We start from the raw sequence: 27509 nt of genomic DNA on the forward strand, positions 1-27509 counted from the left end.
GTGGCCTGAAGAGGGCTGTCCTCATTCAATTGTCAGTGGAGCCGTTTATCAAACCCAAGAACCAGTGCTCCTTAGCGTTTGACCCCTTAGCTGTTTGTTGGCCTTGTGCTGCTGTTGATGAGTTTGCTGTCAGTAGTAAAACTCTAAACTATTTTTGATAGTGCCTTGATACAGCTCTGTGTAACCTATACTTTGTTTTTTGTTGACTAGTTGGTAGGAATGTCTTTGCTTCCATTTCTGTAATTCTTCTCTGGTAATCATTTTTCTACAAATAAATATCAGTCATTCTTACTCTTAAAGGGTTCTGACAGCCTATGTCAGTTTGGTCCAAGGTTTGGATTAAACTTGTGATGTTCCTTCTGTTGTTCCCTTAAGTAAAAGTTGTAACGGAAGGATTTGAATTCTTCTTCACATCTGCTTGCATTAACTCTGAAAATGATTTTCTCAGGCCATATAACATGTTGTGTGATGCTATCAGAGTCACCCACACGATTAAGGTCAGAATGTGGTGGTTCACGTGTACCCCAGACTGTGGTGAACTTTGCATGACCTTTTCGAACAGTGTGATGGGAATTATCAATTGAAGATGTGAGGAGTTAGCAGACCTACAGTCATCATTTCTGGACATGCAGCATAACATTTTCAAGATTTTCAACATTTTTCAACATTTTCAATATATTTAGCCAGAGTCCTGTCTCTCTACCTCAGCTGTTCACTATCTGGCATGAGTAATAGGTGTCGCCTGGCTTCGGTTTCCCCTACCACTGCTGTGCTCTCATGTTCCACGAAGTTTCATTTTCTCTTTTGATTCATGACTATTCTTGTCTGAACAAAGTTTTTTTTTTTTTTTTTCATGCTCAGCATCTTTTATTAATGGGATTTAAGTACAACATCAGAAGTGATCTTAATGGCCAGATGTTAAGTTTTCTCTGTGGCTTCCAGGAAACATCCTGAGCACTTCATACAGGGTGAGTCTCTGAGTTATACTTGAATTTAGTCTTAATTATGACTCACACAGCATTAACTGCACAATAGTTAATAGATGGGCTCATTATATTCCCATATGACTCTTAGCCCTGCAAGTCCTAGCGTGGTCTCTGTGGAAAGAGCATTCAGTCCTTTAAAGGATGACCTTTCTTTGCTCATACCCTCTACAATGCATACACACATGCTAATTAATCAATTTTTAAATAAAATTTGGACTACCTCATACCTTTATTTTACGAAAGATGGAAATGTCTTCTCTGACAATCTCTCTCCGCATGTTACCACAAATGATCACCGAAGTCTTCGAATAACTCAAATCGTGTATGTTCGTATATGTTCTCCTTTTTAAATGTTTTTTTTTCTTCTTTTTCTCGAAACACTTATTTTAAACTGGGGCGGGGAAGCCACTGGTCTCTTCTTGTCATCCAACTCCGCCAAGTGCGAAGTTTGAAAGAGAGCGTGAATAACACCGGAAGTAGGTGAAATAGCTTTCTTTATATTACAATATCCTTGTTAATTGTACCCTACTGGACATTACGCACCCACGTTTCTTTTTAAATATAGCATAATGCTCACTCAGATTCATCTCTTTTATTATTTATTTTTAAAGTAAAAGCTGTCACTTTTGAAAAGGACACCAAATCTAAATTTGTGCGATAATTATTGTTATTATTTTGTTATTGTTATTATTATTATTATTAGAAACATCGCCTTTTATGGTCTATAGATTGTGAAAGAAAATAACTGTAGACTGTAGCATAGGTTTCTCCGTAGAGAGACTGCATAGCGTTAATTCCCTGAATTGTTTGTGGCACCTGTTTAGTTTGCCTTTATTTTGGAAGCAACGACCGGAAAAGGCTAGATCATTTTTGCCTGTCTTTGTGTGACTTGACTGGTGCTGTGGGCGAAGCGGAGGGAGTTGCCTTGCCTGGGCTGTCATACTGTGGACTGGTTTGACTTGTCACGGAGCTTTTCCGACGAGCGATGTACTACATTCATAGAAAGTAGTTAGCAGTTTGCTCAGAAAAAGACGACTGAAAACAACCGGGAACACAGAGTCGTCGCCATAGGACAACTACGTAGGGATGGGCGAGCATGCGGACACTGTGTTTAACACCACTGGATCCAAGTGGCTGCAGCCTGTCAGTGAATACTTGGGCTTTCCTCTGGATCAGGTAGGCGTATCTGCCCATGAATAGGAGTTAATACGGCAACATTTTCTCAGCTGTGTTACTCTATGAATAGTACTCTGTGTTATGAATAGGCTGTATAGTCTGCCTGTTAACGGGATGCCACTCGTTAGGGAGACATGCTCTGACTCCCTAACTGTCGACGCCCGCGTTGCAGTTCATTAATGTGATGGTACAGGCTTTCAGTGTCTGTCTGAAGAACCGCATGCCAGAGTTTAAATGTATGGCTACAAAACATACAGCGAGCGATCTGATCTACCTCACGCATATCACAGCAGCAGTAACAACACCTGATGAAACAAGTGCTGTTATTTTGGCAGGTATGGAAAAAAATGGACATTTTGTTGAATGTTTTTGACTGTCCTGTTCCCTGTCTCTCGCATCCAGGTGAACTTTTTGGCGTGTCAGCTGTTTGCCCTGGCTGCAGCCTTCTGGTTTCGTCTCTACCTCAGTCCTAGCCATGCCAATCCCCTGGTCAGGCACGCTGTGGCCACACTCCTTGGCATCGCCTTTCTCATCTTCTGCTTCGGATGGTATCGTTCTGTGATGCTGTCTGAGACGTGCTCACATACTAGTCCATTCACTTTCTCTTACATGATGCTGCACTTCTTCGCTTTTCTTCACTAAGTCCATAACATGCCTTCACTAGCAATGTTTTGAGTGAAAACGAACTTAACTGTCTCAACCATAATCTGTCTACTTTTTTAACAAGTGGACAGGGCAGATGTGTAGTGTGCAGGGTCCAGTTCATGTCCAGTCAATGTTAGCAGCATCACAAGGTTATTTTTATTTATAAGCTTATTTTTTTAATTATAGGGGGACAGTGAAGCTGCAGCCAACAAGAATGCACAGAGAGGAGACAGACAGGAGAAATGTTTGTAGTGGCATTTGATCCTTGAGTGACAGCACGGCAGAGAAACATGTCTCTGCTGCGCTGTCACACACACAGACACACCATATCTTATCACAGACATTCAGTGTAGTTGATTTATAAACAAAGAAAACTATATCTTTCAAATAACAGCAATGGAGCACATTTTCTGATGTGTGTGTGTGTGTGTGTGTGTCACTCTCTGCAGGTACTCAGCTCACATCCTGACAGTAGTGTTTGCAAGCTACCTGATCATTGTCCAAGCCGACATCAACAATGTACACAGGTTTGTTTCATTTAAACATATGAAATATCATTTAATGCTCCATAAGTGTGAATATCCATTGCTGTGTACTTTTGCACTTTGTAAGGATCTGACAGCTTGGTTGGTGTGGTTCTAATCAAGCAAAGCGCTGTTGTATTACACAGGTTGCTACGAGTGTCGTTTCTAGACCAGACTGGCTTGTCTGTCTGTCATCAGCTGACAGGCAGGCAGTAGCATCTCATGGTATTGGTGAAATTCTGCTCAGTGTTGTCTTCTGGTAAAACTTGTCAGACAAGAACAACCCAGGAACTTTTTACGTCAAAGGTATTCTTTCGGTGGGCAGATTGCTACATCTAGACAATGACAATGATATTGATAACTCCTTTTGCTGTTGTGAGGCAGTTCTTGACATTCAACACTGAAAAACAGTGCTCATGTGCTGGGATCCATTCATTTACCCCCCCCCCTACACACACACACACACACATTCTAGTACAGACAGCAGTGCAGTGCACCCCGTGCCATTATCTTTCTGTTAAAATGTGTCCTGATCTAAAATACTGTCGCTTGCAGAAAAAACCTGTCATGTGAAAGGCATTCCGCCAGCCCTGCCTGTTAGATCAGTGCAGACAGCAGAGGATAAAACACAATATTAACTGTGTCCCAGGTTAAACCAATATGCCACATTACACACCGCTCTATCACTGGAACAGGTCGTAACAAAGAGAGGGTAACTATGAATGAATCAAGGCAAACTCGGGAAACTCTAGTACACGCCCACAAAAAACATGAGTCATCCTTCAGCTATGTTATAATGTCAACATTTGTGACTTTTAGGAATTTGTGAAGGTAATCCTTTCTCTGACCCACTACATGTACAACCATTCATCATCTTGAACCAAAAGTTTACTAATAATTTAGTAGTAAGATTACTTTAGCCATTCATGTTTATGTCTGAAATAGCATCTCCTCTCACCTTTTGTCTTCAAAGACAGATTGTAAGTCTAATTCATCGGCATGTTTTCACTCACGTATTTTTCAATTCACTATTTTCACTGTTGGCTAAAAAAAAAAATGAGACTATTTGCTCAGGCACATTTAAAATTTCCAAATCCACGGCAGTAAGGTTCACAGCCGCAGCAAATGCTAAATATAAATATGCTTTTGATAGGACACTTGCTCATGCTAAGGTAATAATATTAAACTCTTAGCATCCTGAACTGAGCTGAAGCTGTAAGAAATACACCTGTCAGTCCGTCAGGATTACCGCAAAACCAACAAGCTTTCTCGATGTTTAATCATAACAAAATCTCTGAGCTGATGTAAATAGTGGCTTTGAGTAACTGGATGTAAAAAGACACACAGCTCAAAGCTCTGTGTGTGTCCTACAATGTCTTATGACTGATAGCTTTATCAGCATTAAAAGAGCATATAGTGAAATACTTCTCTGAAGCAAAACATGAACGGTTGGTTAGGAATTGACGAAGACCAGAATATTTCGTCTGATTAAGTTTGGTTCATTCCTCCACATACAGATACTGCATGGTGACTGCTATGGGATATTTGACAGCGTGTCAAGTGAGCAGAGTCTTCATCTTTAACTATGGGATACTTTCCACTGACTTCTCTGGGTAAGAAAAAGCGCAATGACTCAGTTCTCTCGCCTCCTTTTTCCTCTCCCTACACCACACCTTCTTGGTGACAGCATATTAGTCATTTCAGTTTTTATCAGTTAACGTTTCCAAACTGTGTTGTACCTGCTTACACACTCACCAGTGCCACAGCCTTGTGTAAATACAATTCCGCTGATTAAAAAGCAGCAGTGTGGATGGTTTGCACTTGACATTGCCCAGCCAGGTAGAGTTGAGGTACTCGCTGCCTCCTGGCAACTGTTGACTTTGTTGTGTTAGAAACAAGGCTGCTTCTAAAGGAGGTTATTTGAAGGGTTTCCTTTCCTTACAACATTACATGCTCTCATTTTGAGGCAGGAGGGGAATTCAGTTCAATTTAATTTATTTATATAGCACCAAATCACAACAAAAGTTGTCTCATGACACTTCCCAGTTAGAGCAGGCCTAGAGCAAACTCTTTCATTTGAAGACTGGGAAGACTGGCGTCTTTGTCATTACTCATTATTTAATACATAAAAGATTGCATCATTATAAATTGCCATTTTGAAATTGAAACTCTGTCCACAGGCATCAACTGCAACTTCTTTCCATTAGTTACTTTCACACTGATGTCATACAGTAAGAGATATATTTTTATTAATAAAAGTTATATTTTTATTAACATACAGGTTATACCATAGAGAGAGAGATTGGCCTCCATGGTTTCACAAAAAACAGACAAATATTTAACTACCCATGAAGGTAGTGTGTTTTGTCATGATAATAATGGCCAAGGTGCTACCAGTGGTTTTCCTGGAAAAGAAAGATTCAGATAAAGCAGGTGACAGTGTTTTCAGTGTGCAGCTGTTCTTTTAAAAGGTGAAATCTGACTTTGGCTCCTGTATGAAAGCTGACTTTGGCTCCTGTATTCAGCCACTTCTTTGCCCAGTTCTCCTGTGGATGAATTCGCTGGCAGCGTCGCTTGTGTGCCTCGTGACTTTAGTGACGAGCAGCCAGGCCTGTTTGTCAGCCTTTGGTAGGATCATGTATCTAATTAGAGTTCCAGCATCATTCCGCTTTTAAGGCTGGACAGATACATGGATCTGCACCGCATAGGTGGTCTCATAAGTCTAAAGAAATTAAACAGGTTTTGATGAAGTAATCCGGTGCTAAAATCCTTGACTCAGTTAAAATGAAGCTCTGGCAACAAGTAGCATGTATCCAAAATGAAACAAAAAAACACACACACACCAGCAGGCTGACATAATTACATTCAAATTGCATGGATATGCTTTAGTCAGTTCTAGCAATTAAACTCAGTGGGTTTATGTTTTAACACCACTCATTTGTGTTGGTGATTAGCTGTGTTGTCCTTATTTTCACCTCGATATGCTTTATTGCTCCCCCTGTTCGAGGATGCCATATAGTTAATCTGGAGCTTGTCTCTGAGGTCTGTATGCTCTAGTTCCATTTGTCAGTGAGCATTTCCATAAGCTCATCTTTTTGGCATTCCTGTTGCAAAAAAGTGCAACAGGACTGAAACTGAACTGGGTCAAAATCTCGTGTGCAGTGCCAGCATTAGGGTCTACGTGGAAGCCCGCAGGCTACAGTGGTGAAGCGCTGCACACCCTGAAAAATGTTTCAGTAAGGCCAACTGCTAACTCTCATTGAGCTGGCACTGCCAGCCGCTCGACCGGCCCCTGTGCCTCGGTTTTCCAGGCAGTTCACACAAAGCGGCTCACTGTGTGTGTGTGTGTGTGTGTACATGCAAGAGAGACAGAGAGAGATGTAGTTTATTTGTGCCTTTGTGCACACACACACTCACATTCTTTGGACAGAGAGGTCTCTATCTGTGAATGAAACCAGGCGAGGTGGTGTGAATCTCGTCTGCTCAGACTTACTGTACAGGAAATCAGTAGCCTCCACCGTCACCTCATTTTTCACACTTTTTTAGTTTACTTACTTAAATTTACTAAAACAACTGAAATTTGAACTGTGAATATGTGTAGAATCACTTCTATGGTGACACTTCCATTTCTCTGGACATTATAGTGTGTATGTTGTTCTGATATGATTGATATGTCTGAAGTACCAGTGTTAAAAGTGCAAGCAGCATTGAGGGATCTGAATGAATTGCAACTGGAATTAAGTTCTGTAGCCTCAGACAGAAGCTCGGTAGGCGTTTGCTTGGGATGTGCTGTGTTTCAAGTTAGTCAGAATAAATGAGCGAAAAGAACATCCTTCTGCTGATCAGACAGACGTCATTCTTTGCTAAATTGTCACTGGTGCCTGAGGTGTGAATTCTAAATGTGTGCTAGATGAAAGCTCAGGTGTCCACTGCCTGCTGGACACTGGGTCAGCTGCAGGGTCGTCAGCTGGCTGCCGCCCTTCACATGTGGCTCACGTCTTTGGTCTCAGAACATCTCGAGGTGGTTGGGCAGTGGTAGGAACGCCTCCCTACTGCTGCAGCTGACCCTGAGATCCTCTCTTAGTCCACTTCAGACTTTTTATTCTGAGCCAATCCAGAAACTCCCTTGCATGTTATGTGCTGCTCTTCAGGAATTGCTGAGTGGATTTTCCAATGACACCTCTGCAGCCAGCGTCTTCACAGTGGGTGGATGCCCTACAACCTGTCCCTGTTTATGTCACAGTTCTGTTCATATCATGTGCTTCTGTTGCTGCCTCCATGGTCGAGGGAACCGTGAGCTCAGCAGTGATCATTGTCCTGCAGAGGTGGACCACAGGACAGTGTCTTTGTCAACATTGCCCACCAGCATGAAGCTGTCTTTGTGAGATTAAAAGCAGAGTACTTTGGCTGCATAATGATCCTCACTACTTATCACCTTGCTGCATATCCAACTTTTTGTATATATTAAAAATATTTATTCTTAGGTACATGTATTTAGTTTTTCACTTCAGAATCTCCTCAGAGTTGGTGTCTGTGTTACCAGCTGTGTGTTTTTAGCAGTAGAAGACAGCTTTCTTGTCCTTTCTACAGTTGAATTAAGCACTTTTTTTTCTTCTCAGGCCTCTGATGATAGTAACCCAGAAGATCACCACACTGGCTTTCCAGCTCCATGATGGTAAAACAGATGAGATGACGCACACATACACAGTGAAATGTGCACAGATATAAGCCTTTAGTGGTCGAGGCTCTGAAAATGATTTCACATTTGAAATAGACCTTTTTTACTGCAGTCTTTCTGACACTGTGGCAGTGAGCCAGCAGGCACGGTAGCAGCATTCTGAAGCTGAAAAGGATGAATGGAATTCAGCCATCTTTCCGTATTTGGTGAAAGGTGGCAAACAGAAGGTTTCTAAACATGTCAGCGATGACTTCAATCCTTGTTTTTCAGGTATGTGTAAGAAATCTGAACAGCTGACCTCAGAGCAGAAGCTTCTGGCTGTAAAGTAAGTTTTATACTTTGTGCATAGCCTACTAATGATTTCAATCAATTTTTTCCCTACTGAATTTAGCATTGTTGATATGTATCCTGACTCAGTGTCCCTGTCAAAGTATGTATGCACAGAAGGCTGCATCTGAACGCCTTATTTAAAGAATAAATAACTGTTTCTTTTCCTTTAGCCACGAAGGACAATGACAAGGAGATGCAGTCATGGTGAATAGCTTGCTCATGTAAAAAGCATGCTGGGAACTTAGAAAAGTGGCTTCATTTTGCATGTAAAATAGTACATGTTTGTGCACGTGAATCGATAAACCCACATTCATCCGTGTACCATGCATGCAACTTTAAAGGTAGATTTTAAAATGTGTCAAAAAACAAATCAAGACACATAGTGTTGCTCTTGTGTGATAGCTAAAATTTGGTGGTTGTCTCACATTTGGCTTACTTTGTAGATTCCACTGCTCCTTGTTGGTTTCACTTCAATTTTATTAGTTCTGATTTTGATTGTACTTAACAAACATGGTTGGACTGTAACTGTTACATTAAAAGAACATGCATGTGTAACCAGAAATGTAGACCGAAGCTCATAGGTCAATTTCAAGAATCAATAATATATTGACAATTAAAACTTTATCGTATAATTCTTCAGTATTTGGAGCTGGCTAGAATTTATAACCAGTACCCAGTCCTGGTTCTTTAAAAATATTTTGCAATTACTGTATTTGGAGGGCCAAAAGCTAAGTCAAAGCTATTTGTTTACATTTTGTACCATCTGGCTATGAGAGTTTTAAAAGCACTTTTGTTTAAAGAATGTTTGATGTTATGTTCAAGTTTTATGTCGATGAAAATATACGGAGACACCTCAAGCGATCACTGTTACCACCTGGGTTCTCTGTTTTGTTTTCAGTGATTTCTCCTATTGCTCTTTTCTACAGTGTGAGGCCTTCTTTCATTGAGTTCCTGAGTTACAATCTGAACTTCCTGAGTGTCTTGGTGGGACCTTGCAGTAACTATAAGGACTACATAGACTTCATAGAGGGCAGACACATAAGCAGGAGGCTCAGGCAGCACTCTGGAGCGTGTAATGGGCAGAACGGCTATGAAAAGATGCCAGTCCCGTCACCTCTGGTAAGTTCATGAATGAGTATCTGCTCCCTCTTCTGATTGTACTTAACAATGCATCATAATCTGTGACTGCAGGAGGAGTGGTTCTTTCCAGACCACTTTCCTTGTAGCATTCTTCTAGCTTCATGTTTGTATGCAGTAATGCTTCCTTAAGTTTTTACATCTCGTCCTACTGCTGTCATTGTTTCAGCCTTGGGTCTAAATGTGACTTGTGGACTCAGCTGGACCTATTTTGGAGTACCTTGGATAGACCAGTGGGCTTCATGTCCATTTGTAATGTGTGTTTCCATCACCGCTCAGCAGCTATCTGTTTTCCCTGCAGAACGCTGTCTGTCGAAAGCTGCTGGTTTGCTGCGGCTGTATGATGTTCTTCCTCATCGTGACTCGCTCATTGCCAATAACGTACAACGTGGACTCCCACTTTGTCAGCCACGCCCCCTTCCTCACCAGGCTCGCATACGCTTTCTTCTCCATACAAGCTGCAAGACCCAAATTCTACTTCGCCTGGACATTAGGTGAGCACTGTGTGTGTCAGTTGTAGTTAGCCAGTTGTCATTTGGTAATATGATGGGAACATGAGCTGCATTGTTATTGCCATGGAAGTCTTTTTTTTTCTCCCCCTCTGTCCTGTCAGCTGATGCAGTCAACAACGCTGCAGGTTATGGTTTCTTGGGGCTGGATGAAAATGGAAAGCCATCCTGGGACCTTATCAGCAACCTCAACATCTTAGGGATTGAGGTACCTTCAGTGTTTCACAAGACTGATAAAAAAACAGAGCATGAATTCTCTGCTCTGAGTTAATTTTAATGCACCATTCAGAGTAAGGATTAGTGGTTAATGTTGTGTGATTGTTGTTCTTTATTGATCTGTTTTCAGACCGCAACCAGCTTCAAGACATTTATAGACAACTGGAATATTCAAACAGGACTTTGGCTCAAAACGTAAGTACTGCAAATGTGGTCTTCAGTACTCATGCACACAGACAGCTTTCAGCTTCCCATTTCACGAACATTTCTGAATAAATCTGATGCCTCTCATCTCTTCAGGGTGTGTTATGAGCGAGCCCCTAAGCACCGGCTGGCCTTGACCTTCATCCTGTCTGCCCTGTGGCACGGTGTTTATCCAGGGTACTATTTCACCTTCGTCACTGCCATCCCCATCACCATGGCAGCCCGTGCTGTGAGTACTCTGCCTCCACTGGAAATTCAAATTAATACTTCAGTGTACAAGTGGACGGAAATGAACAGTCTGCAGATGGGATGTTCAGTATTTTTTTTCAGATTTTCCGGTTGTAACTTTGATATTGTAAAACTGTACTAATTTCAAAAAAAGCATATATACTTTTTTTTAATACACTTTTTATTTTAACAATTTTTGACAGTGTTAAAGTTGTTCTTGAGATGCTTATCTGCCGTCTTCATATTGATCTGTCGATTTATTGATCTATCCAAAGAAAGGTAATAAATTCTTTTCGTGTAACTTGACTGGGTTGGTTAGAATTACATCGACAGATACACGGTCCTTTCACTGTTGTGAAAACAGTTATTTATCCCTCTCTGTTCATCTGTGTCTGTCCACCAGATACGGAAGTCTGTTCGCCACTACTTCCTGGGCTCCAGAGGCTTGAAGCTGGGTTATGACATCATAACCTGGGCAGCCACCCAGCTGGCCATCTGTTATACTGTCATGCCTTTTCTACTTCTTGCAGTAGAGCCCACTTTGGTTTATTACAGGTATGTGATACTCATCTTTAGTTATTTACTTATCCTTTTAAGCTCAATTTATGATTGCCGCATTTGTGTGGCCACATGAGTCTCCTCATCTCTTGCACCAGTATACTGTCTTTCCCTTCCCTGTGCATGTGAAGAATGCATCTACATGCTTCTGATTGTAGTTTGCGTTGATGTGTGTGTGTGCGTCCACTGTGCATGTGCAAGTATGCTAACTGCATGCTTCAGCAAAACCTTTGCATGAGAATGGAGAAACAGCAAAATGAGTCAAGTCCATTAAAAATATAGAAGGTATTCAAGTGGGTTACTTTACAATCTGACTGAGGAAACCAGAAAATGGACACATTGAGAAACCAGAACGAGAGAATTTTAGGATTGATTGAAAATGACTCCAAACGATTAATCGATTATCAAAATACCTGCTAAATAATTTTCTCGATCATTGCACCTCTTTTAATGTATTTTCAGGCTGTTAGTGGAGTATAGATGGTATATTAAGAGCCACTGTGCCAGCCTTGCCCTCTCTGATGGCATATATTAAGCTTCAAACGTGGAGTTGAGTCCCCAGAATTCTCCTTTTCTTTTTTAACATGATATCTTGTAGCCTGCCCTTTAACTTTTTACAGTCACATTTTCCTACTGATCATCATTTTCCTCTGCGGTACTTTAATGACAAAGTTAGAAAAGTTTCACTCTTACACTGTTTTTCTTCCTTTCTTTCCTAGGTCCATGTACTTCCACGTGCACGTCATTAGCATTCTGGCTGCGATTTTCCTCCATCAGAAACACAAACCCAGGGAACCCTCTGCCACCACTAAACCGTTTCCCTCCGCCTCTCCCTCCTTCTCGTCTTCGTGCCCAGCCCAGTGCCAGCCTGTTCACTCCAATAACAATGACAAAGTAGACTGAACCCCCCCCCCCCCCGCACGTTCTTTTACCAGGCTCTCCATCCATGGTGTTCTCTTAAGGACAAGTGAATATCCCTGAAGGGCATTCAGGCGACGTAAAATAGGCAAACTTTGGTACTAAACTGGTATTTACTTCTTTGGAACAGGACAGAGTGGAGAGACAGGACGAAAACTTGGTACAATATGATACTGGATTTCAGCCTATGGCACTGGATGCACTTGAGGAGAGCTTTTCTGTCATATTGTAAGATTAAGATAATACATCAAACATAAGCTCAGCAGGCAGACTGGAAAGATAAACATTAGCTAAGGGAACATCTGTGGCACCATCACTGCCGCCGCCACCACCACCACCAGATCGCTAGTTTCCCTTCGCTCCCCCCCCTCACCTGCTCCCCTCCCTCCTCCGCTGTTCCTCCTCCATGCTCATCTCAGCACCAGCCCGCCTGCTCCAACAACAATGCAACAGTGCCAAGAGAGAAAGGAGGCTCACTTTCTGTCCGGTCCTCTATCAGTGTCGTCCTGCCGACCGGTGGGATCCATGCCAGCACAGTGGGAGAGCAGCTCATAAACAGGGCACAAATAACAGGACACACACACATACACACACACACCAACTCATTCACAAAGAGGCAAGACACAAGGAAACAAATATGCACATACTCTCTGTTAGACACGCTCATACTTGGTCACAGCCTCATGGCATACAAAGGCTGCCCTTGTGTGGCCTCAACAAAAGAGTACACCAAGAGGAGAGAGAGCCCTGGTTTATATATATGTGTGTGTGTGTGTGTGTGTGTGTGTGTGGGTTTGAGAGAGAGTGATTGCTACCCTGTGTCCATGCAGCTTTCAAATTCTCCAGTGAAACCATTACTAATGAAGCCTTTAAAGGCAGAATGGCAGCTCCTCCTGGTGAGGAGACTTTGAGTATTCTGCCGAACAAGTAAACACTTTATTATAGTCTCTACGGATAATCATGAGCTTCAGTTCATCAAGGAAAAGCTAACAAATACTTCAAGAATGCACAACAAGAAGCATCTGCTGATGTTGTTTTGCGTTGCGCAGTTGTAGCACAATGTAGTGATGAAAGGTTGAGTTGTAAGATAAAGAGCAGGATTTTCAAAAATTTAATGTGTGTAGTCAGACTTTGCCCAGGAAGCCTCTTTTTGTGTCTTGGCTGTAGATAATTTAATAGTGGCATATTGTTGTTCTAAATGTGTTAGTATTTACCATGTGAACGGTGCTGGATACCTGTTATCATGGTACAGAGCAACTGAACAAAAAGCTGTGGTGTAAAAGGGGAAGAAACACATTTGAAGTTTGTCTTTTTGGGAGGAAACTGTTGAAACTGTGCACTCTCAAAGATGGGAAATATGAGCACAAAAAAGACATGAATCAAATGTATGTCTTCTCAGTAGGAGCAGGGTGCTGTGTCTGTTATGTGCTTCTTTATGAGAAAGAACACATTTGAATGACGAGATTTACCGGAACTTATCAGCAGCTGCAGGTTGATTTAATGGAGACATCTGCTGGTTGTCTCTAGTGCACTCTGCTGAATTAAGTAATGAAGGGAAGCCAGTTGGGAGTGATGGAAACTTTCCCACTGCAGAATCTCCCAGTGCCACTTCATCCCATGAGCAGAAAGTACATTCTTCCACTGGCAATTACTCTCCAAAATTCACAATTTCTTCTCCTCGCTAACTTTTACTTGCACAATGGAAGCAGATGAATCAGAGGTGATGCTTATGACCACAGATGAGGTAATCATAATGAGAGCAAAAAGATACATTCACATTTTAAAATCATTGATTATTACGTTTGGATTTGGATATCAGAAAGTTATCACCCCTGAGAGCTTTGGGAGCACTGGGAGGCTTAAAAGTGGTGCAGTGGTGTGGTTATCAATGGTGCTATCTGTTGCAGGCTAGCATGTTAGCTTTTTAACTACATTTATAGGTTGGTTATAATTACATTTGCTGACAATGCTAACAAGTTGCATATTTTTGGTAGTGTGACAGTGCCTGATGAAGAAACACTGAAACTGTCCCTTTAAATGCATTATATGGGTTTTGAAACCCCTTTTCAAAAGAAAAGCAGGTACACTTGGAGGTTTTTTGTTTGTTTTTTGTTTTTTTAATCGGGACATATGTGTCACATAAAAATGAAGCATAGATATGGAGAACAAAGTTCAAGTTGTGTTGACATGAGGAGATTTGAGAATTAATGCTGCACAGAAATTATTCAAGATTTTAAAGAAACAGAAAGAGGGAGGGTGTGCACACGAAGCTGCGCTCTCTTTTTTTTCTCTCTCTTTAGTCACTTCTCTGACTAAATCTTTTTAACTTTTGGATTATTTTCTGAGTAAAGATAGTGAGACTTGATGTATGTTGATTATTTTTAATGTTTTCCTGCACAGTGGTACCTCTCGGAGATAATGAAGCATCAGTGACTGCTCTGGGGGGCTGTAGACTCATTTCCCATTTCTTTGCAGAAGCCCATTTTAGGCCTGAACACAATAGTTAGTCCCCATGACACTCTCTGTCAAAGAGGTGCTAAAAAGTGAAAATACTCTCTCTATGACTTTTCTATAATACCAAATAGTTTTTGTGAGCCCTCTTAAATTGAAATGTGTTATTTTGATCAATAACCTGTTCATGGCACTGTATGTCTGCGTTTTGCTAATGTTTTTAATGTAGGGAAAACGAGGAAATGACAATTATAGTATGAATGCATTGTAAGAATGAGCAGCTTTTTGAATGACTGATATATTTTTGTATGTGTTTTCGCAGATGTACGTGTGATCAAATACATGCTGACTGTGCAAGAGAAAGTGTTATAGTTTCTGATTTCTCCATTGCACCATTTTAGTATTGTTTGTATAGAGGAAAGAGTGAGTGGTATAAAACACATCCAAGTAACAAAGTTTCTGTAAAACACTTTTCATTTGTTTTTGTTTTCTGATATGAAAACCTTTAAGTCAGTACATAATTAAAACTAATGTGGAATTCATTGTGAAGAAATGTATTTCCTGTGAGTGAGTCACATTTGTTTTCTGTCTGTTACACTTGACTCTCCCTCTCTATGCAACGCCTGTCCCAAGCTGTTTAGTCTCTTTAGACTTTCTCAAAATGCCTTCCTCTCTGTCCCTTGTGTCTGTTCCCCACTGACATACATATGCCTCTGTGTGTGTGTGTGTGTGTGTGTGTGTATGCGTGCTGTGTTTTGATCCAGCCTTAGCTCAGACACTAATGACAGCCAGGGGAAAGAAGAAAATGGGCAAAAGATCGCGACAAACAACAACAAAATAAAATTAAATCATTGCAGTGCAGGAATATGTACCACTTTAGGTCTTTGGAGAGACTGATACTCTAAAACTGTCAGATTTTTATTTATATATTTTGTATTTTCTCCACAGACAGGACGGTAAGTGTACTGAGTAAAATAAATCTGTGGAGAAATACAGGTGTTTATATGACCCTCAGCATAGTTCCTGCAAACAGCATCTGCTCTTTGTCTGACCAATACACAGGTGGGCTTCTGGAGGGACGTTCACGTTATTGACAACTTTATATGTATATAGAGATGATTCTGTCAGTGTTTCTGTATACAAAATGAAATCTACCTATTTTTTGGACTTTAGCTTATTATATTTCTGTTGAATTCCTCATCACATTCCTAGCTGGATGCTTAATGCTTTTGCTCCTCATAATGTGCTGTCTGCATTCAGCTTGCATTTCGTCATCATCTCTGCAAAAGGTGTCACCATATTGCTGTATGTAGCTGCTGTGAATTCTAATAGTAGAAACAAATGTGGTGATAGTGCATGCATGTAGGCATATTATCAAATGAAACTACAAGTTATTATTCATGATAAATGATTGTAATGACAAACCCACACATGCGCACATACACACTGCTCTTCTAACAGGCCTATTTCACAGTACATTTTACAGTGCCTGTTAAAAAATATCTACTCCATTGGATGTTTTCCCCTTTTACATTACCAACATTACCAAAAAAAACTATTTAATGTCAATTAATTAAAAAAATGTCATGTAAAAAAGTGATTGCATAAATAGTCACCCCTTTTAAAGTGACTGACCTAATTCAGCAGAGGTTCAACCATCTGGTTATTGGTCTCATGGTTCGTGAAATGGAGTTCACCTGAGTGCAATGAATGTGTCTCAGGTGATTGTAGTATACAGACACCTGTGTCTGGAAGGTCCAGTCACTGGCTGATCAGTATTCCCTGGCTACAATTACACCATGAAGATAAAAGAACACTCCAAGCAACTCTGAAAAGGGTGTTGAAAACTATCATAGTATGATACAGTATAAGTCAGGGGATGGATACAAAAAAAAATTCCAAGTCACTGAACATCCCCTGGAGTTCAGTTAAATCCATCACTCGGAAATGGAAATAACATGACACGTGTAAATCTGCCTAGAGCACACTGTCCTTACAAACAGAGTGAGCTTCCAAGAAGGAGCTTAATCACTCATATATATCTGTGGAAGGCTGTTTTCAATACTTTTTCAATCAAATGTCTTAACTAAAAATGTTACCAAATCAAAATGCTTGAACAGATTATCACATGATGCCAAAGTGACAGGCAGGTAAGACGAAACTCAAGTCGTTTACTTTAAACTGGCATGTCTGGTTGAAGGTGGCTGGCTAAAATTTAGCCTAGGATTGAGTAAAGGGGAATCCAGGGGAAAAGGCTTGGCAGGGAGTGTCCCAGGCTAAGAGCTGGCTGGCAGGCTGGGTAAACTGGCAAAGCAGGTTGACTTGTACTATTCCTGAAGACAGTGAGAACAGGCCTTCTCAGAACTCGAGGCAGGCAGACAAACCAGCAAATTAGTTTCAGGCTAAACAGCCAAGTATCTGATCAGAAACTTTCCATGGCACGTAAAACAAGCATGTATAGCAGCGACTGGCAGGCTTCTTATAGTTGGGATGTGATGAGCAGACAGCAGGCAGGTGTGCTGATGGCAGATGGAGAGCAGGTGTGTGGAGAGAGAGAGAAAAGCAAAGGGAAAAGGAGAACAAGTAGACAGAACTACAACACAGCAACCACACTCCCCTCATCTCAACAAAAATGAAAAACACTCCCAGTCAATAAGATGTCTCTATTAGCCTATCACATCAATGCAGTTCAATTCATAGAGGTCACTACAAAGCACAGGGTACTTGGGACTTAAAACCTGTTTGTAGTGTAGATCTATCAAAATTGATGAATGATGGATATCACATAAAGCAAGGTTCGGATAAGTACATGAAGAGCTTGATCCAGAGCTTTATTCAGCGAGCTAATGTCAGCTGTTTCCTCTTGTGGTAAATGTCACCTGCCTCAGTCTGTGTATTAAGTTGTTCTTCAGGCACAAAGTAAGTTAAAAGTGAGCCGATATGAGTTTGAGTCAAACTTGCCCATTAATGGAAGCAGAATTTTGCAAGAGAAATTACGTTTGCCCTGAACTAAAATGTGTTGTGATCATGCAGAACATATGGAGAAGGTCCACACCAGGCCAGATGTTTGCAGGCAGATGATAGTAGTTTAATCAAAGCAGATAAAATCAAAAAAAAAAAAAAACATCACAGAAACAGATCATAATCTGATCCTCTTTTTTTCTATACCTCCTAAGACAATTTTTTAAACTTCTCTACTCTTTTTACAAATATACACAGCCCATATTGAATATATGCTTTGAAACAAAAAAAATGTAAAATGTATTAGCATAGCACTAACAGGAAGCAAGAATTATTTTGTTAGCACCATGAACTATATCACAAAATAAAGTCATCCATACTGTCACACACACTGGAGATAAAAGTTCTGCAAAAAGACAAGAACACAGAAGGAAATCAGGTTTGTCTCCATGTTAAGCAGATTTTATCTCATTGCTTTTTAAACTGATTTAACCTCATTGCTAATAGGAGAGAAATCACTATTGTGCAGCATAGAATAGATGACATCTGTGTGGATGCGCTTAAGTTGTGTAAAATGATATTAATAATTGATAACATTTTTGTTCCACACTTGCGGCCTATGATTTCAGTGGGTAAACGGATATATTAAAAGCAAGTCCTCATAAAAGCTGAAACTTTAGAGGTGTTGCTACAACAGCAGCTGTTCATTATTCTATAAACTCACTCATTTTGACCAAGGTCAGTAAACGTCATCCTCCGAGCACCCCTGCTGTCTGACACAATTTCTTGGCAATCCATCTAACAGTTGTAGGGATATTTCAGTCTGGACCAAAGTATTGGCTCAACTGACGAGCCACTAGCATAGTTAAAAATGACCGTTTTCCTTTTCACATTAGAAGATTCTAGATGAAACTCTTGAGAACAAGGTCTGCTGAAAGACTGAAACACAACAGATTGTGTCAAATAAGATGGACAAAATGGTCTACAAATATTAAACCATGTTCTAGAAACTGAAGAACACTAGCTTGGTCTATACTGATGCCTTTGGTTAATGACTGCTGCCTGTAAAGTTCTGAAACTAAATCAAGGAAAAACAAAAAGAAAGAAAAACAGTAGACAAAAATAACTTCAGATCTCCTAATTGGTATCAACACAAATAATTCAGGCAACCAGCTTACAGTATACAAAATGACCAGCAGATATGAAATAAAATAAGGTCTTAAAATATGTGGTCACGACTTGCAACATACTGTTTTTCACACATCAAAGAGGAGGGAGAGTTCAGTGTGCTTAGATTTAATTTAATCTTAGATTTAACTGTCCACCCGTTTTTCAAATGTGAAATTACACTGATTCAAGATGATGAGTCAACTCTGATCTTTTGTGAATTGCTGCTCTTGATGTGTTTCCTCCCAATGACACAAACAAGTTCAGTGATGGAGTGCAGCATGAATCTGGGAAAAAGATAATCACTGCCAAATTACAGTATTTTGACACCGAGATTATATTTTCTTACCATGACTGACTATGCGCTAAAGACAGCCTTGAAGCATCGAGACAGACAATTTAATGATCAACACAAGAAGCCAAATTGCTGCTATTATTGGGAATTATTATTATGATCACAATTGAGATATCAAGCAGTTTTCTCAAAACACTGAGCTCCGTGCAGGATGGATCCTGTCTCAAACACCCACACTATATGTACTGGTTCACGTCCCAGCAGAGGGCCCTGTTAGCAGTCTGCAAACCTCTGCACACAAACACACAATCCTATTTGGAACTTTCTGTGTTCATCACTGGCTGTCTGAAAAGGAAAACACATGAGATTAATTGTGCTTCGTTACTGTTTAGACAGACACAAAATATTTATTTTTATCAGTTAAAAAGCCTGGGTTACTTCCTTATCACCTCCAGTGATTCATATCCTGCTGGGACGCATCATTTTAGAACATACATGTTTTGTTTTGTTTTTTTTAAGTTCTTCTTACAAAGTTAACATGTACAATAAGGTTTTTTTTTTAAATCAACAGTGCATGCAAGGTGGAAATGAAGCAAACTTCAAAAACTTCATAAATATGTTGAGTTCTTTGTACATTTTCTTCATTCTATCATGGTTTAGCATCACTGTTATCCACATAATAAATAACTAGAACAATCTTATAGAGGATGAGTCTTCAGGGCATTTTTAGGAAGTCAAGTTACAGACTGAAACACAGAGCCATCAGATGAAAAGCCCTGTTGACCAGTGCTGTTGAAAATATACTCACAAACTTTGTTTTGTTTTGTGCTGACATGTCTTCTATTCTTAACATTGTCCTTTGAGATAAACAGAATATACTATGAGAACATACATGAATACAAGTCTGCAGTATTATAACAAAAATAAATACATTTTCTGCAAAGAAAATCCATTCATTTTAACTTCTAAACAGATTCAACGCCATAAAGAAACAGTCTTGAGTTCTGCTGATGAGATGAGCAACCTGTTCCAGGCAGGCCACACACACACACACACACAACTTTTCCAAAATCAACAAGAGCTCATTTAACACTTGGGAATATGTCCTTTTTGCCTTTCCTTTCTGTGTTTTCTGGCCGGCATATGATACAGATGTCCAAACTTGCATTTCACAATAAACATACTGATTAAGTTAACAACAATGATAAAGTGACAACTTATAGCCAGAGAAGTTTAGCAGGTAGACATTGTGGTGTCTGAATACTAAACAGGCAAAGCAAATAAGTGAGGGTTTCTAACTACTATTGTGTGTTAATATGAGGTGTAAACTGAACTCAACTGACAACTTTCTCTGAATTTCAGCCAGTGGAGGGCACTAGAGCAGAGACAAGATCATATCTCTACAGCTATGGGCAAAAATGGAGTTGTGCATTAGTGTTGGAAACAGTAACAGCTTTTCCACTGAACAGAAACAGGGTAAAAATCATTCTCACTTCTACTGGGCTGTCCTTATGCGGTTCCACTTTAGAAACTGGTCTCCTGAGCTACATGTGTTGGTGAGGTCTCTTCAGGGGTTTAGTGTTCTTATTCCATAGCTACTCTCTGTCTCTCTTTATTTCTGTCCTTCCTGCTCACCGTAATGAGAAAAGTTACAAACTGTTGTTTAAAAGGCGAAACCATGTTGAACTGCACCTACCTGGTCGCAAACCGTATACATGGGAGAGATTATGGGCATGTTACAGCTTTGGGTGATTATCACAAAGCATACAGGCTTATAAAGTTCATCAGCAGCAAAAAAAAACATAAAAGTCTAAAGAGGCAGCTAGCAGGCGTTATGCTGTTTTCTCCCTTAAAGAAGCTGACTGGTTGTCATGGAGAATGAATGAGGCAGGACGGCGGGACTTGAAGCCTGTGACACCATCACAAGGCAGACAAAAGAGTAATGGACTTGATGCAGAAGGGTGCATCTTTATAAGCACGTGACCCTCTTTAGTTGACGGGTCACAAAAAACTGATTAGGAAACACAGGATGATTTTCAACACTGATGAATCAAGCCATCAGCATGTCTGTTCTGATAATATTCAAGAATTGTCAATTCAACACCAAGATCCCATGAAAAATGCGTAGCACTCTTCTTTTTTTTTTCTCTGAATGAGCTCTAAAAGTATTTTTTTCTAGCGTGGTTTCAATGTTTCACGTGAACCCTCAAAAAGTTAATTTCCCTTACATGCTGTTAAACCATCTACAGCAAGAGGTTCATATATTTAACAGACTCTGAGCAAAAAGATGTGAAAGAGGTCACTGCAGGGTGTTTCAGGTAAATGAGCTTCAGTGTAGGTCAGTCAAAACGTGGTGAGGTTATGGTGCAACAGTTGGAGTAGCAGCAGTCCAATGAATCGGCCGTCTCTCGTCAAGAGACAGAGACAGGTCAAGTCCCTGTGCTTAGGTTCAAGTCCACAATCAAATAGTATCTAAAATCCTCTTCAGAATACCTTTGGTGGTCTGACTAGGCCTCGCAAAGTAAAGCATTTGCTCAGTGAAAAGACTTTATGCGATGACATTTCCATACATTCCAGTCCACCAGACACGGCCAGTCAGTCCCCACTTTAAAGTATTCTAATGGATTCCAAATAGTATTTGTCTCTGGCAGGTTGACAGTTTCAGTTTTTGCTGCTCTCTGTTGGAGCAGGTGGTGGCTGTGCTTTCTCCTTCGCCTCCGTCTGGCCTTCTGTCTTCTCATCTTCGTCCTTGAAGAAGAGTAGAGGAAACATGCCGAGGATACAGCCGATGCCGACGCCAATGGCTTTGCCCTGCACAGGGGAAAATGAAAGTAAGGAAACAATGCTGACAAAATCATTTCTGAGGTAAAGGCTTTTAAATCCATCCACACAAAAACAAAGTTTTACAGCTCTGTCATTTAGAGAAAATAAGCCACATGCAATGTTGCAGTCAACTTGTCCTTTCTTTATGTTACTGCACTTTGATTTGTTTTGCTGTCTGAGAGTTAAGACCAGTTCAACAACAAACAAAAAAGGTCCATCTTATTTTGTGGTAAAAAAAATCTTTTTATGCAGTTACTGGCCTTCTCACTGGAAGACAGAACAGGCAATGACTACAAAGAAAGACTGACTTGAGTCAGTGGGTTATTCCTTGACGTGCACGGACACTGCAGCACTTATATGAGGGTGGGACGAGTCCATCAACTTTTTGAAATTATTAGTTTAGACTTTAGTTAGCCAACACTTTTGCCATTTGGAAAATCTATCGGTCCATCCATTTAATGCTTCGTTATCAAAAACTTATAGGGAAAATGTCCAGACCAGCGGGATCACACCATGCTGTCAGTGCTGTCGTGCACCCAGGCAGAATCTCACTTTACACACAAACACACACACGAGGGCGCTGTTCACATTAGCTCGTCATTAATGTTCCGATGCCAGATGAGTTACATTGGTTCACACTGTCTCATCAAAAAACCTTCAGCACAGGGAGTATATGAGGAGAGAAGAAGGGAAACCTGACAAGAAAGAGGAAAACGAGAAGAAAAAACAGACTAAAAGAGATGAGAGGGGATAAAGAAAGGAATGAAAACAATGGCGGAGGTAGTGAGGCAGGGAGGAGCTATAGCCGTGAGCTTAAATGTTTTATTTATTATCTTTTACTCTTTAAACTGTTAGTGCAGTACCACATTACATTAGCTGACACAACTGGGCACCTGACGATTTTATGAGGTTACGAAATATGTCAGATAAGAACAGCAAAAACCATCCACTCGCTTAATTCATTGTTGGTGATTAATTGCCACATCATTTCAATATTCTACATGATTTTAGTGCTCTCTGTATTGGATTTTAAGGTATTTTCTATTTGATATGTTAGCAAATTTGTCTGTTTAACCTATATATGAATGAGAAACAAGGCCATGTGCGACAAAGCTAATAGGATGAACTCTATAGATTCGCTCACACTGCTCTGATCTATGTCACTTATGAACCCAAGACTATTGCTTTTCATGAAAGGTAACAGGTGGTTGTTATATATCAACATAAAATAATGTGCCTTTGAGACACAGGCCTCAGTGATTCTTCATAGTAGTAGAAATTACCAGATAAGATGAACTATTTTACTGCTGTGAATTAGTTTTCAGATCAATTGCTGTGCTTTTAGCTTTTAAATGTCTGCAAATGTGATCTGAGGGAAATTTAAAAGTATCAACCCCCTGTTAAAAGGCACCAGAATACAGAAAGTGACATCTAATCTGTAAAACATTTTCCGAAGGAGGACCCAGAGACCGCCATTAAATTGTCCCATCCACATTTTCAATGTTTCGAGAGACTAAAGCTATTTTCCAACCTGCCAGAACACTTGGCATGACCTTTTACAATCAACCAAGAGCCTTTTAGTGCTAGACTAATCCACTTAATTAAAGTTAATTACGTTATGCACTTGAGCGGCCGCTGCATATTAAAAATCATTCAGGTCTAATTTTGTCACACAATGAATGAGTGATAGAAAGGACTCATCACAGAGGCTCGTGTTTCTGTTGTCTGCCCTGATGTTTGCAATGAATTACACGACAAATGGGACTCGCCAAATGCTCTCTGCAGCAGAGCAAATATCCCCTCTGACTGTGTTCATGCTGAGTGTTTATGAGTCTAACAGGCTTGTATCTGTCTTTCACATACACAACAGAAAAGTGAGACAATTCAACAGCAGAGTCGGGGTTTAGGTTTGTGGGTTTTAGTGCGTTATGATGGTACCAACCGAGTGAGAGCTGACTCTGGTTTGCCACATGTCAGCCTGTTTTGGGCTCAAGTCAGGAATCTGCATTCCCAGTCGAGACGCCAAGGCCTCCACATAACCTGCCAGCCTGAAGGGAAGAGCAGACAGACGGAGAACAGAAGAGAAACAAAACAGAAACTTTACATACTGTGACTTAGAGCTGAAACATTGAATTACTTCCAGTCAGTGATCCATTAAGGTACTTTGAGCGAATGATTAATGTTCCTTTCAATTTGTCAGAGTGAACAATTTGATCCTTCTTTCATTTCAACATTTAACAAGACGGGAAGCCTGTTGGAGCACAGCAGAGGGACATAATAGACATAAAGGTCAGTAAAAGGGACATGTGAATCAGTGGCAGACACAAATGTGTGTGCTCAGGACTGTGCAGAGTATAAACAGTGTACATGAAACTACGTCCTTGAAACTTTGGATTTTATTCACATGGAAAGAAGAAGAAATGCAAAGGAAATATTATTAATATCGTTCAAACGAATGTGCTACACACTCAGTCTGTTGCGGCTCCAGGCTGTAACTTGTAAGTGAATTAAAATCAAAACCACTTATTCATGTTTGTTTTGTTCCATGTTCACTTAATAGTCTCCTCCAGATGTTTTTGTACATTACATGTCTTGATCTATTAAAACACCCGAGGAACAACACTCAAGGCAAACGACATAAGTAATCAATAACAATGAAAAATAAATCAGACGAAAGTTCCAATCTGCTCCTTGTTGCTGCCATCTGTTTTAAACGCAGCAGGATGTCAAATATTAGCTCTAATAACAGAGAGACAGAGATTCTACTATGTGTGTGTGTGAGAGAGAAGTAATTTCTAGCACACTTCAGTGTTTCACACAGATGATAGAACAGATGCAGCAGCAGATAAAGATCAGTTTTCACTGAGTAACAGAGACATAACTTGAGTAACTCATCAGTCATCCCTGTTTTTGTTTTTTTTTTTGTTTTTCTGCTTCAGTAAGTCTGCAGATATGAGCTCTGTGTAACTAAATAACAGTCACAGAGACACATTTTACTTCTTGCCCCTACACCAGCAGAAAATTATATCATAAAACTATTGAAATATGGATTCATCAATTTTTTCTTCTTTATTATTTCCTAGGAAGAAGAGAAAGGGAATACTGCCTTCAGTGGGGCAAAAGGCCACATGTTTCATACTAACATTAACAACAATGTAGGCAAGAAGGGGGAACAAAATAATAAAAGAATAATGTTAATGTTGACCTATAATGTCGTCAAATATTCCAGCTTACATAATAAAATACAATAAAATTTAATGATATTTGTGAGTAAACTGAGACTTTACAGCAACATAAAAGGATTAAGCACAAAAGAGATGAACATAAATAACATTTAAACGTTCTTAGTGAACCTCTCCTTTCTCTCTCATCTCCAGTTATATGAGAACGGACCAGCAGAATTAACTGATATATATTCAGTGGGGGGGGGAAAAATTTCAAATCAATATTTTGTCCCAGGTCTGGTTCAGTCACTGGCACTAATGGATCCTCAGTTCAGTGCACACACAAATAACCTGCAGCTGGAGCTGTCGAGTCAAGGGAGCGATAAGTACCAAGTAGCATATTTGAGAGAAAGATATAGGGACAAAGAGACGAAGCAGGTGTGTGTGTGTCTGTGTGTGTGTGTGTGTGTGTGACAACAATCTGTGACACAGTGTGAGGACCTGCCTTACTTATAAGGACAGAATGCAACTTCCCACAATGTAAATCAATGAATATTAGGGTGAAAACTGGCAACAGAACAACAATGCAGACACTCCTGCTCTTGAGTCAAATCCGGTCCAAATATTTTATGTAATTGCAACAGCAGGAGGCACAAGAAATCGGGTCTGCATGAGAAAATAAAAGAACTACAGTATTCAAAACACTGAAATGATGAAATGCATTGAAAGCAGCAACAGCAAAAGCAGAAAGAAAAAGTTGAAAAAAGTCAATCCAGGCATGTTAAGTGTCTACAAAATTGCCTTTGCTAAAACTAAAACCGCACACATTCATGAGGCTTCAATGCAGAGAGCAGCAGTGCCACCGGCAGGCCATGTGAAAAATAACCATGAGAACAAATATGTTCCAGTAACAAATGAGACACAAATGAAATGTTGTATGTTTCAAAATATGTGGTTAGAGTGGCACAGTTTATCCTTCAACACGGTAAACTGGGATACTGCCACACTACTGATACTCCTGAAACCGAAAAATCAGCCATCCACTCATTCATTGCCTTTATCTTCTTTTTCATACTTTACAAGCTCATGGTATTCGCTCCAGCTTATCCCAGCATGCAATATTTGCAAGGTAAAAACACATCACAGGGTCATGTGTCACAGTTAAGGAGGAGGAAGAGGTTGGGAATCAAATTTGGGAACCCGCCTTTTTATTCCCCCCAGCCCACTAATGTGATTCTCTAATATGTGTCTTGCTTTTTCTAACTCGGCTGAATGCAATAATGCTTCACTGGGTGCTTCATCTGCCCCAGAAAGCCACTGACGTATTGTGGCCATAAGGAACCCAAACAGCAGCTGAGACTGAGCTGTGCAGGAGCAGCAGTGACAGTTCAGAATAACTCATGAGCTAAATTGTAGACTTTCAATCAAATTCACCCAACATGAAAAATAAAAACACAAACACATATGTGCATGTGGCTGCACAGACTGCCCTCCGCAGACACCAACGCACTCACACATATGGATAAATTTATACAAGAGCAGCAGAGCTCAGTCGCTGTGCGTTGCTTGGGGAAAGCAGACGGCGAGGGGGAGCATTTGCTAACAATCAGTGCATTGTAATCATTACAATATTGACCAGAGAGTGACAGCTACATCTATTTGTGTCGTTCAATTACACGGCTGAGAAAAACCCACTTTCACAGAGAAGCCGGTGCCTTTGAGGCTCACAGGGACATGTTGTGGATCAGCAGCTCCATGTGTGCATGAACTCGTCTTACATCCTCTGCAGCTCATCACCCCTGCTGTCACTGTCCTCGTTTCCTGTCTCTCTGTATCAGCTCTTATTACACATGAAATTCTCCATATGGATTTAAAAATAGTCACTGCTTAGTAGCAAAGAAAGCAACTAATTGCTATCTTTGTTTAGAAACAGAAAATATCAGTGATGTGTCAAGTAATTCTCCAGGAAAGGTTTTATAACCTACTGAAACACAACAGCTGGCAAATGTTTGAAGCCTATAAACACTGAATTACTTTGGGTCCTTCCAGAAAATGTAAGCTTAAGCATTAGCGGGATTTTAATCAATCTGAATTTGGCTCATTTAGGCAGGTGAGAACCATTCCAACAGGACACCATTACACCCAGACTGCCTGAAAACGGGGATCCTGATCCTATTCCAAGTGAACTGCAGTGCAGTTTGTCAGGAGTGAGACTGTAATCTGAGCCAACCACAGGAAACAACAAAATACAAAATGACAAAATATGCAAATTTATGGGCCCAAGGACACACGCACAATTCGTTTTTTGTTTTTTTTCTTCATTTGCTGTTAGCAAAGACACAAAGGTGGAGAACAGCAAAGAGCAAAGATGGTTCCAATAATTGATTCATCAAGCAAGAAGCCCAAAACTTGACTCATTTCACCCCACCTAAACTGAACACTTGCTTTTCTTCCTAAGACATTATGAAACAGACTATTTTTAGACTCTTGACTGTGCACACAGTAGTAGTTAGTTCCAGCTGTAGTTTGTTATACAAGT

General features: G+C 40.3%; 2 protein-coding genes across 4 annotated transcripts in view; one reads left to right on the top strand and one right to left on the bottom strand.

The window, feature by feature from the left end:
* Window positions 1–1855: 1855 nt before the first annotated feature.
* Window positions 1856–15102, top strand: mboat1 (membrane bound O-acyltransferase domain containing 1). Of its 3 annotated transcripts, XM_046400265.1 has the most exons (13): window positions 1856–2162; window positions 2565–2710; window positions 3257–3334; window positions 4849–4944; window positions 7951–8006; window positions 8280–8334; window positions 9266–9458; window positions 9778–9970; window positions 10090–10193; window positions 10332–10396; window positions 10502–10634; window positions 11037–11188; window positions 11911–15102. In XM_046400265.1, exons 1-13 carry the CDS (start codon window positions 2073–2075, stop codon window positions 12092–12094), a joined length of 1545 nt encoding a protein of 514 aa, XP_046256221.1. In that variant the 5' UTR covers window positions 1856–2072; the 3' UTR covers window positions 12095–15102. The 3 variants fall into 3 exon arrangements, with proteins under 3 accessions (XP_046256221.1, XP_046256222.1, XP_046256223.1); XM_046400266.1 differs by lacking the exon at window positions 2565–2710; XM_046400267.1 differs by lacking the exon at window positions 1856–2162 and having other exon boundaries at window positions 2573–3051.
* A 4257-nt stretch (window positions 15103–19359) lies between these two features.
* Window positions 19360–27509, bottom strand: part of LOC124064887 (transmembrane protein 65-like) — a 34624-nt gene continuing 26474 nt past the window's right edge. Inside the window, exons 7-8 of the mRNA XM_046399736.1 lie at window positions 23749–23854; window positions 19360–21794 (exon numbers count right to left, since the gene is read on the bottom strand). Coding sequence (XP_046255692.1) covers window positions 21645–21794; window positions 23749–23854 — 256 coding nt within the window. The 3' untranslated portion in view covers window positions 19360–21644. The remainder of the gene's footprint in view (window positions 21795–23748; window positions 23855–27509) is intronic.

Source organism: Scatophagus argus, chromosome 9, assembly GCF_020382885.2.
Source record: "Scatophagus argus isolate fScaArg1 chromosome 9, fScaArg1.pri, whole genome shotgun sequence".
Classification (NCBI taxonomy): domain Eukaryota; kingdom Metazoa; phylum Chordata; class Actinopteri; family Scatophagidae; genus Scatophagus; species Scatophagus argus.

What these genes read in the sequence shown, in the direction of transcription:
- mboat1 (XM_046400265.1), top strand. Translation starts at nt 2,073, where the DNA reads ATGGGCGAGCATGCGGACACTGTGTTTAACACCACTGGATCCAAGTGG. An exon ending in CAGAAGCTTCTGGCTGTAAA is followed by an intron (nt 8,335 to 9,265) that starts GTAAGTTTTATA and finishes TCTTTTCTACAG; the next exon opens with TGTGAGGCCTTCTTTCATTG. An exon ending in TGCCAGTCCCGTCACCTCTG is followed by an intron (nt 9,459 to 9,777) that starts GTAAGTTCATGA and finishes TTTTCCCTGCAG; the next exon opens with AACGCTGTCTGTCGAAAGCT.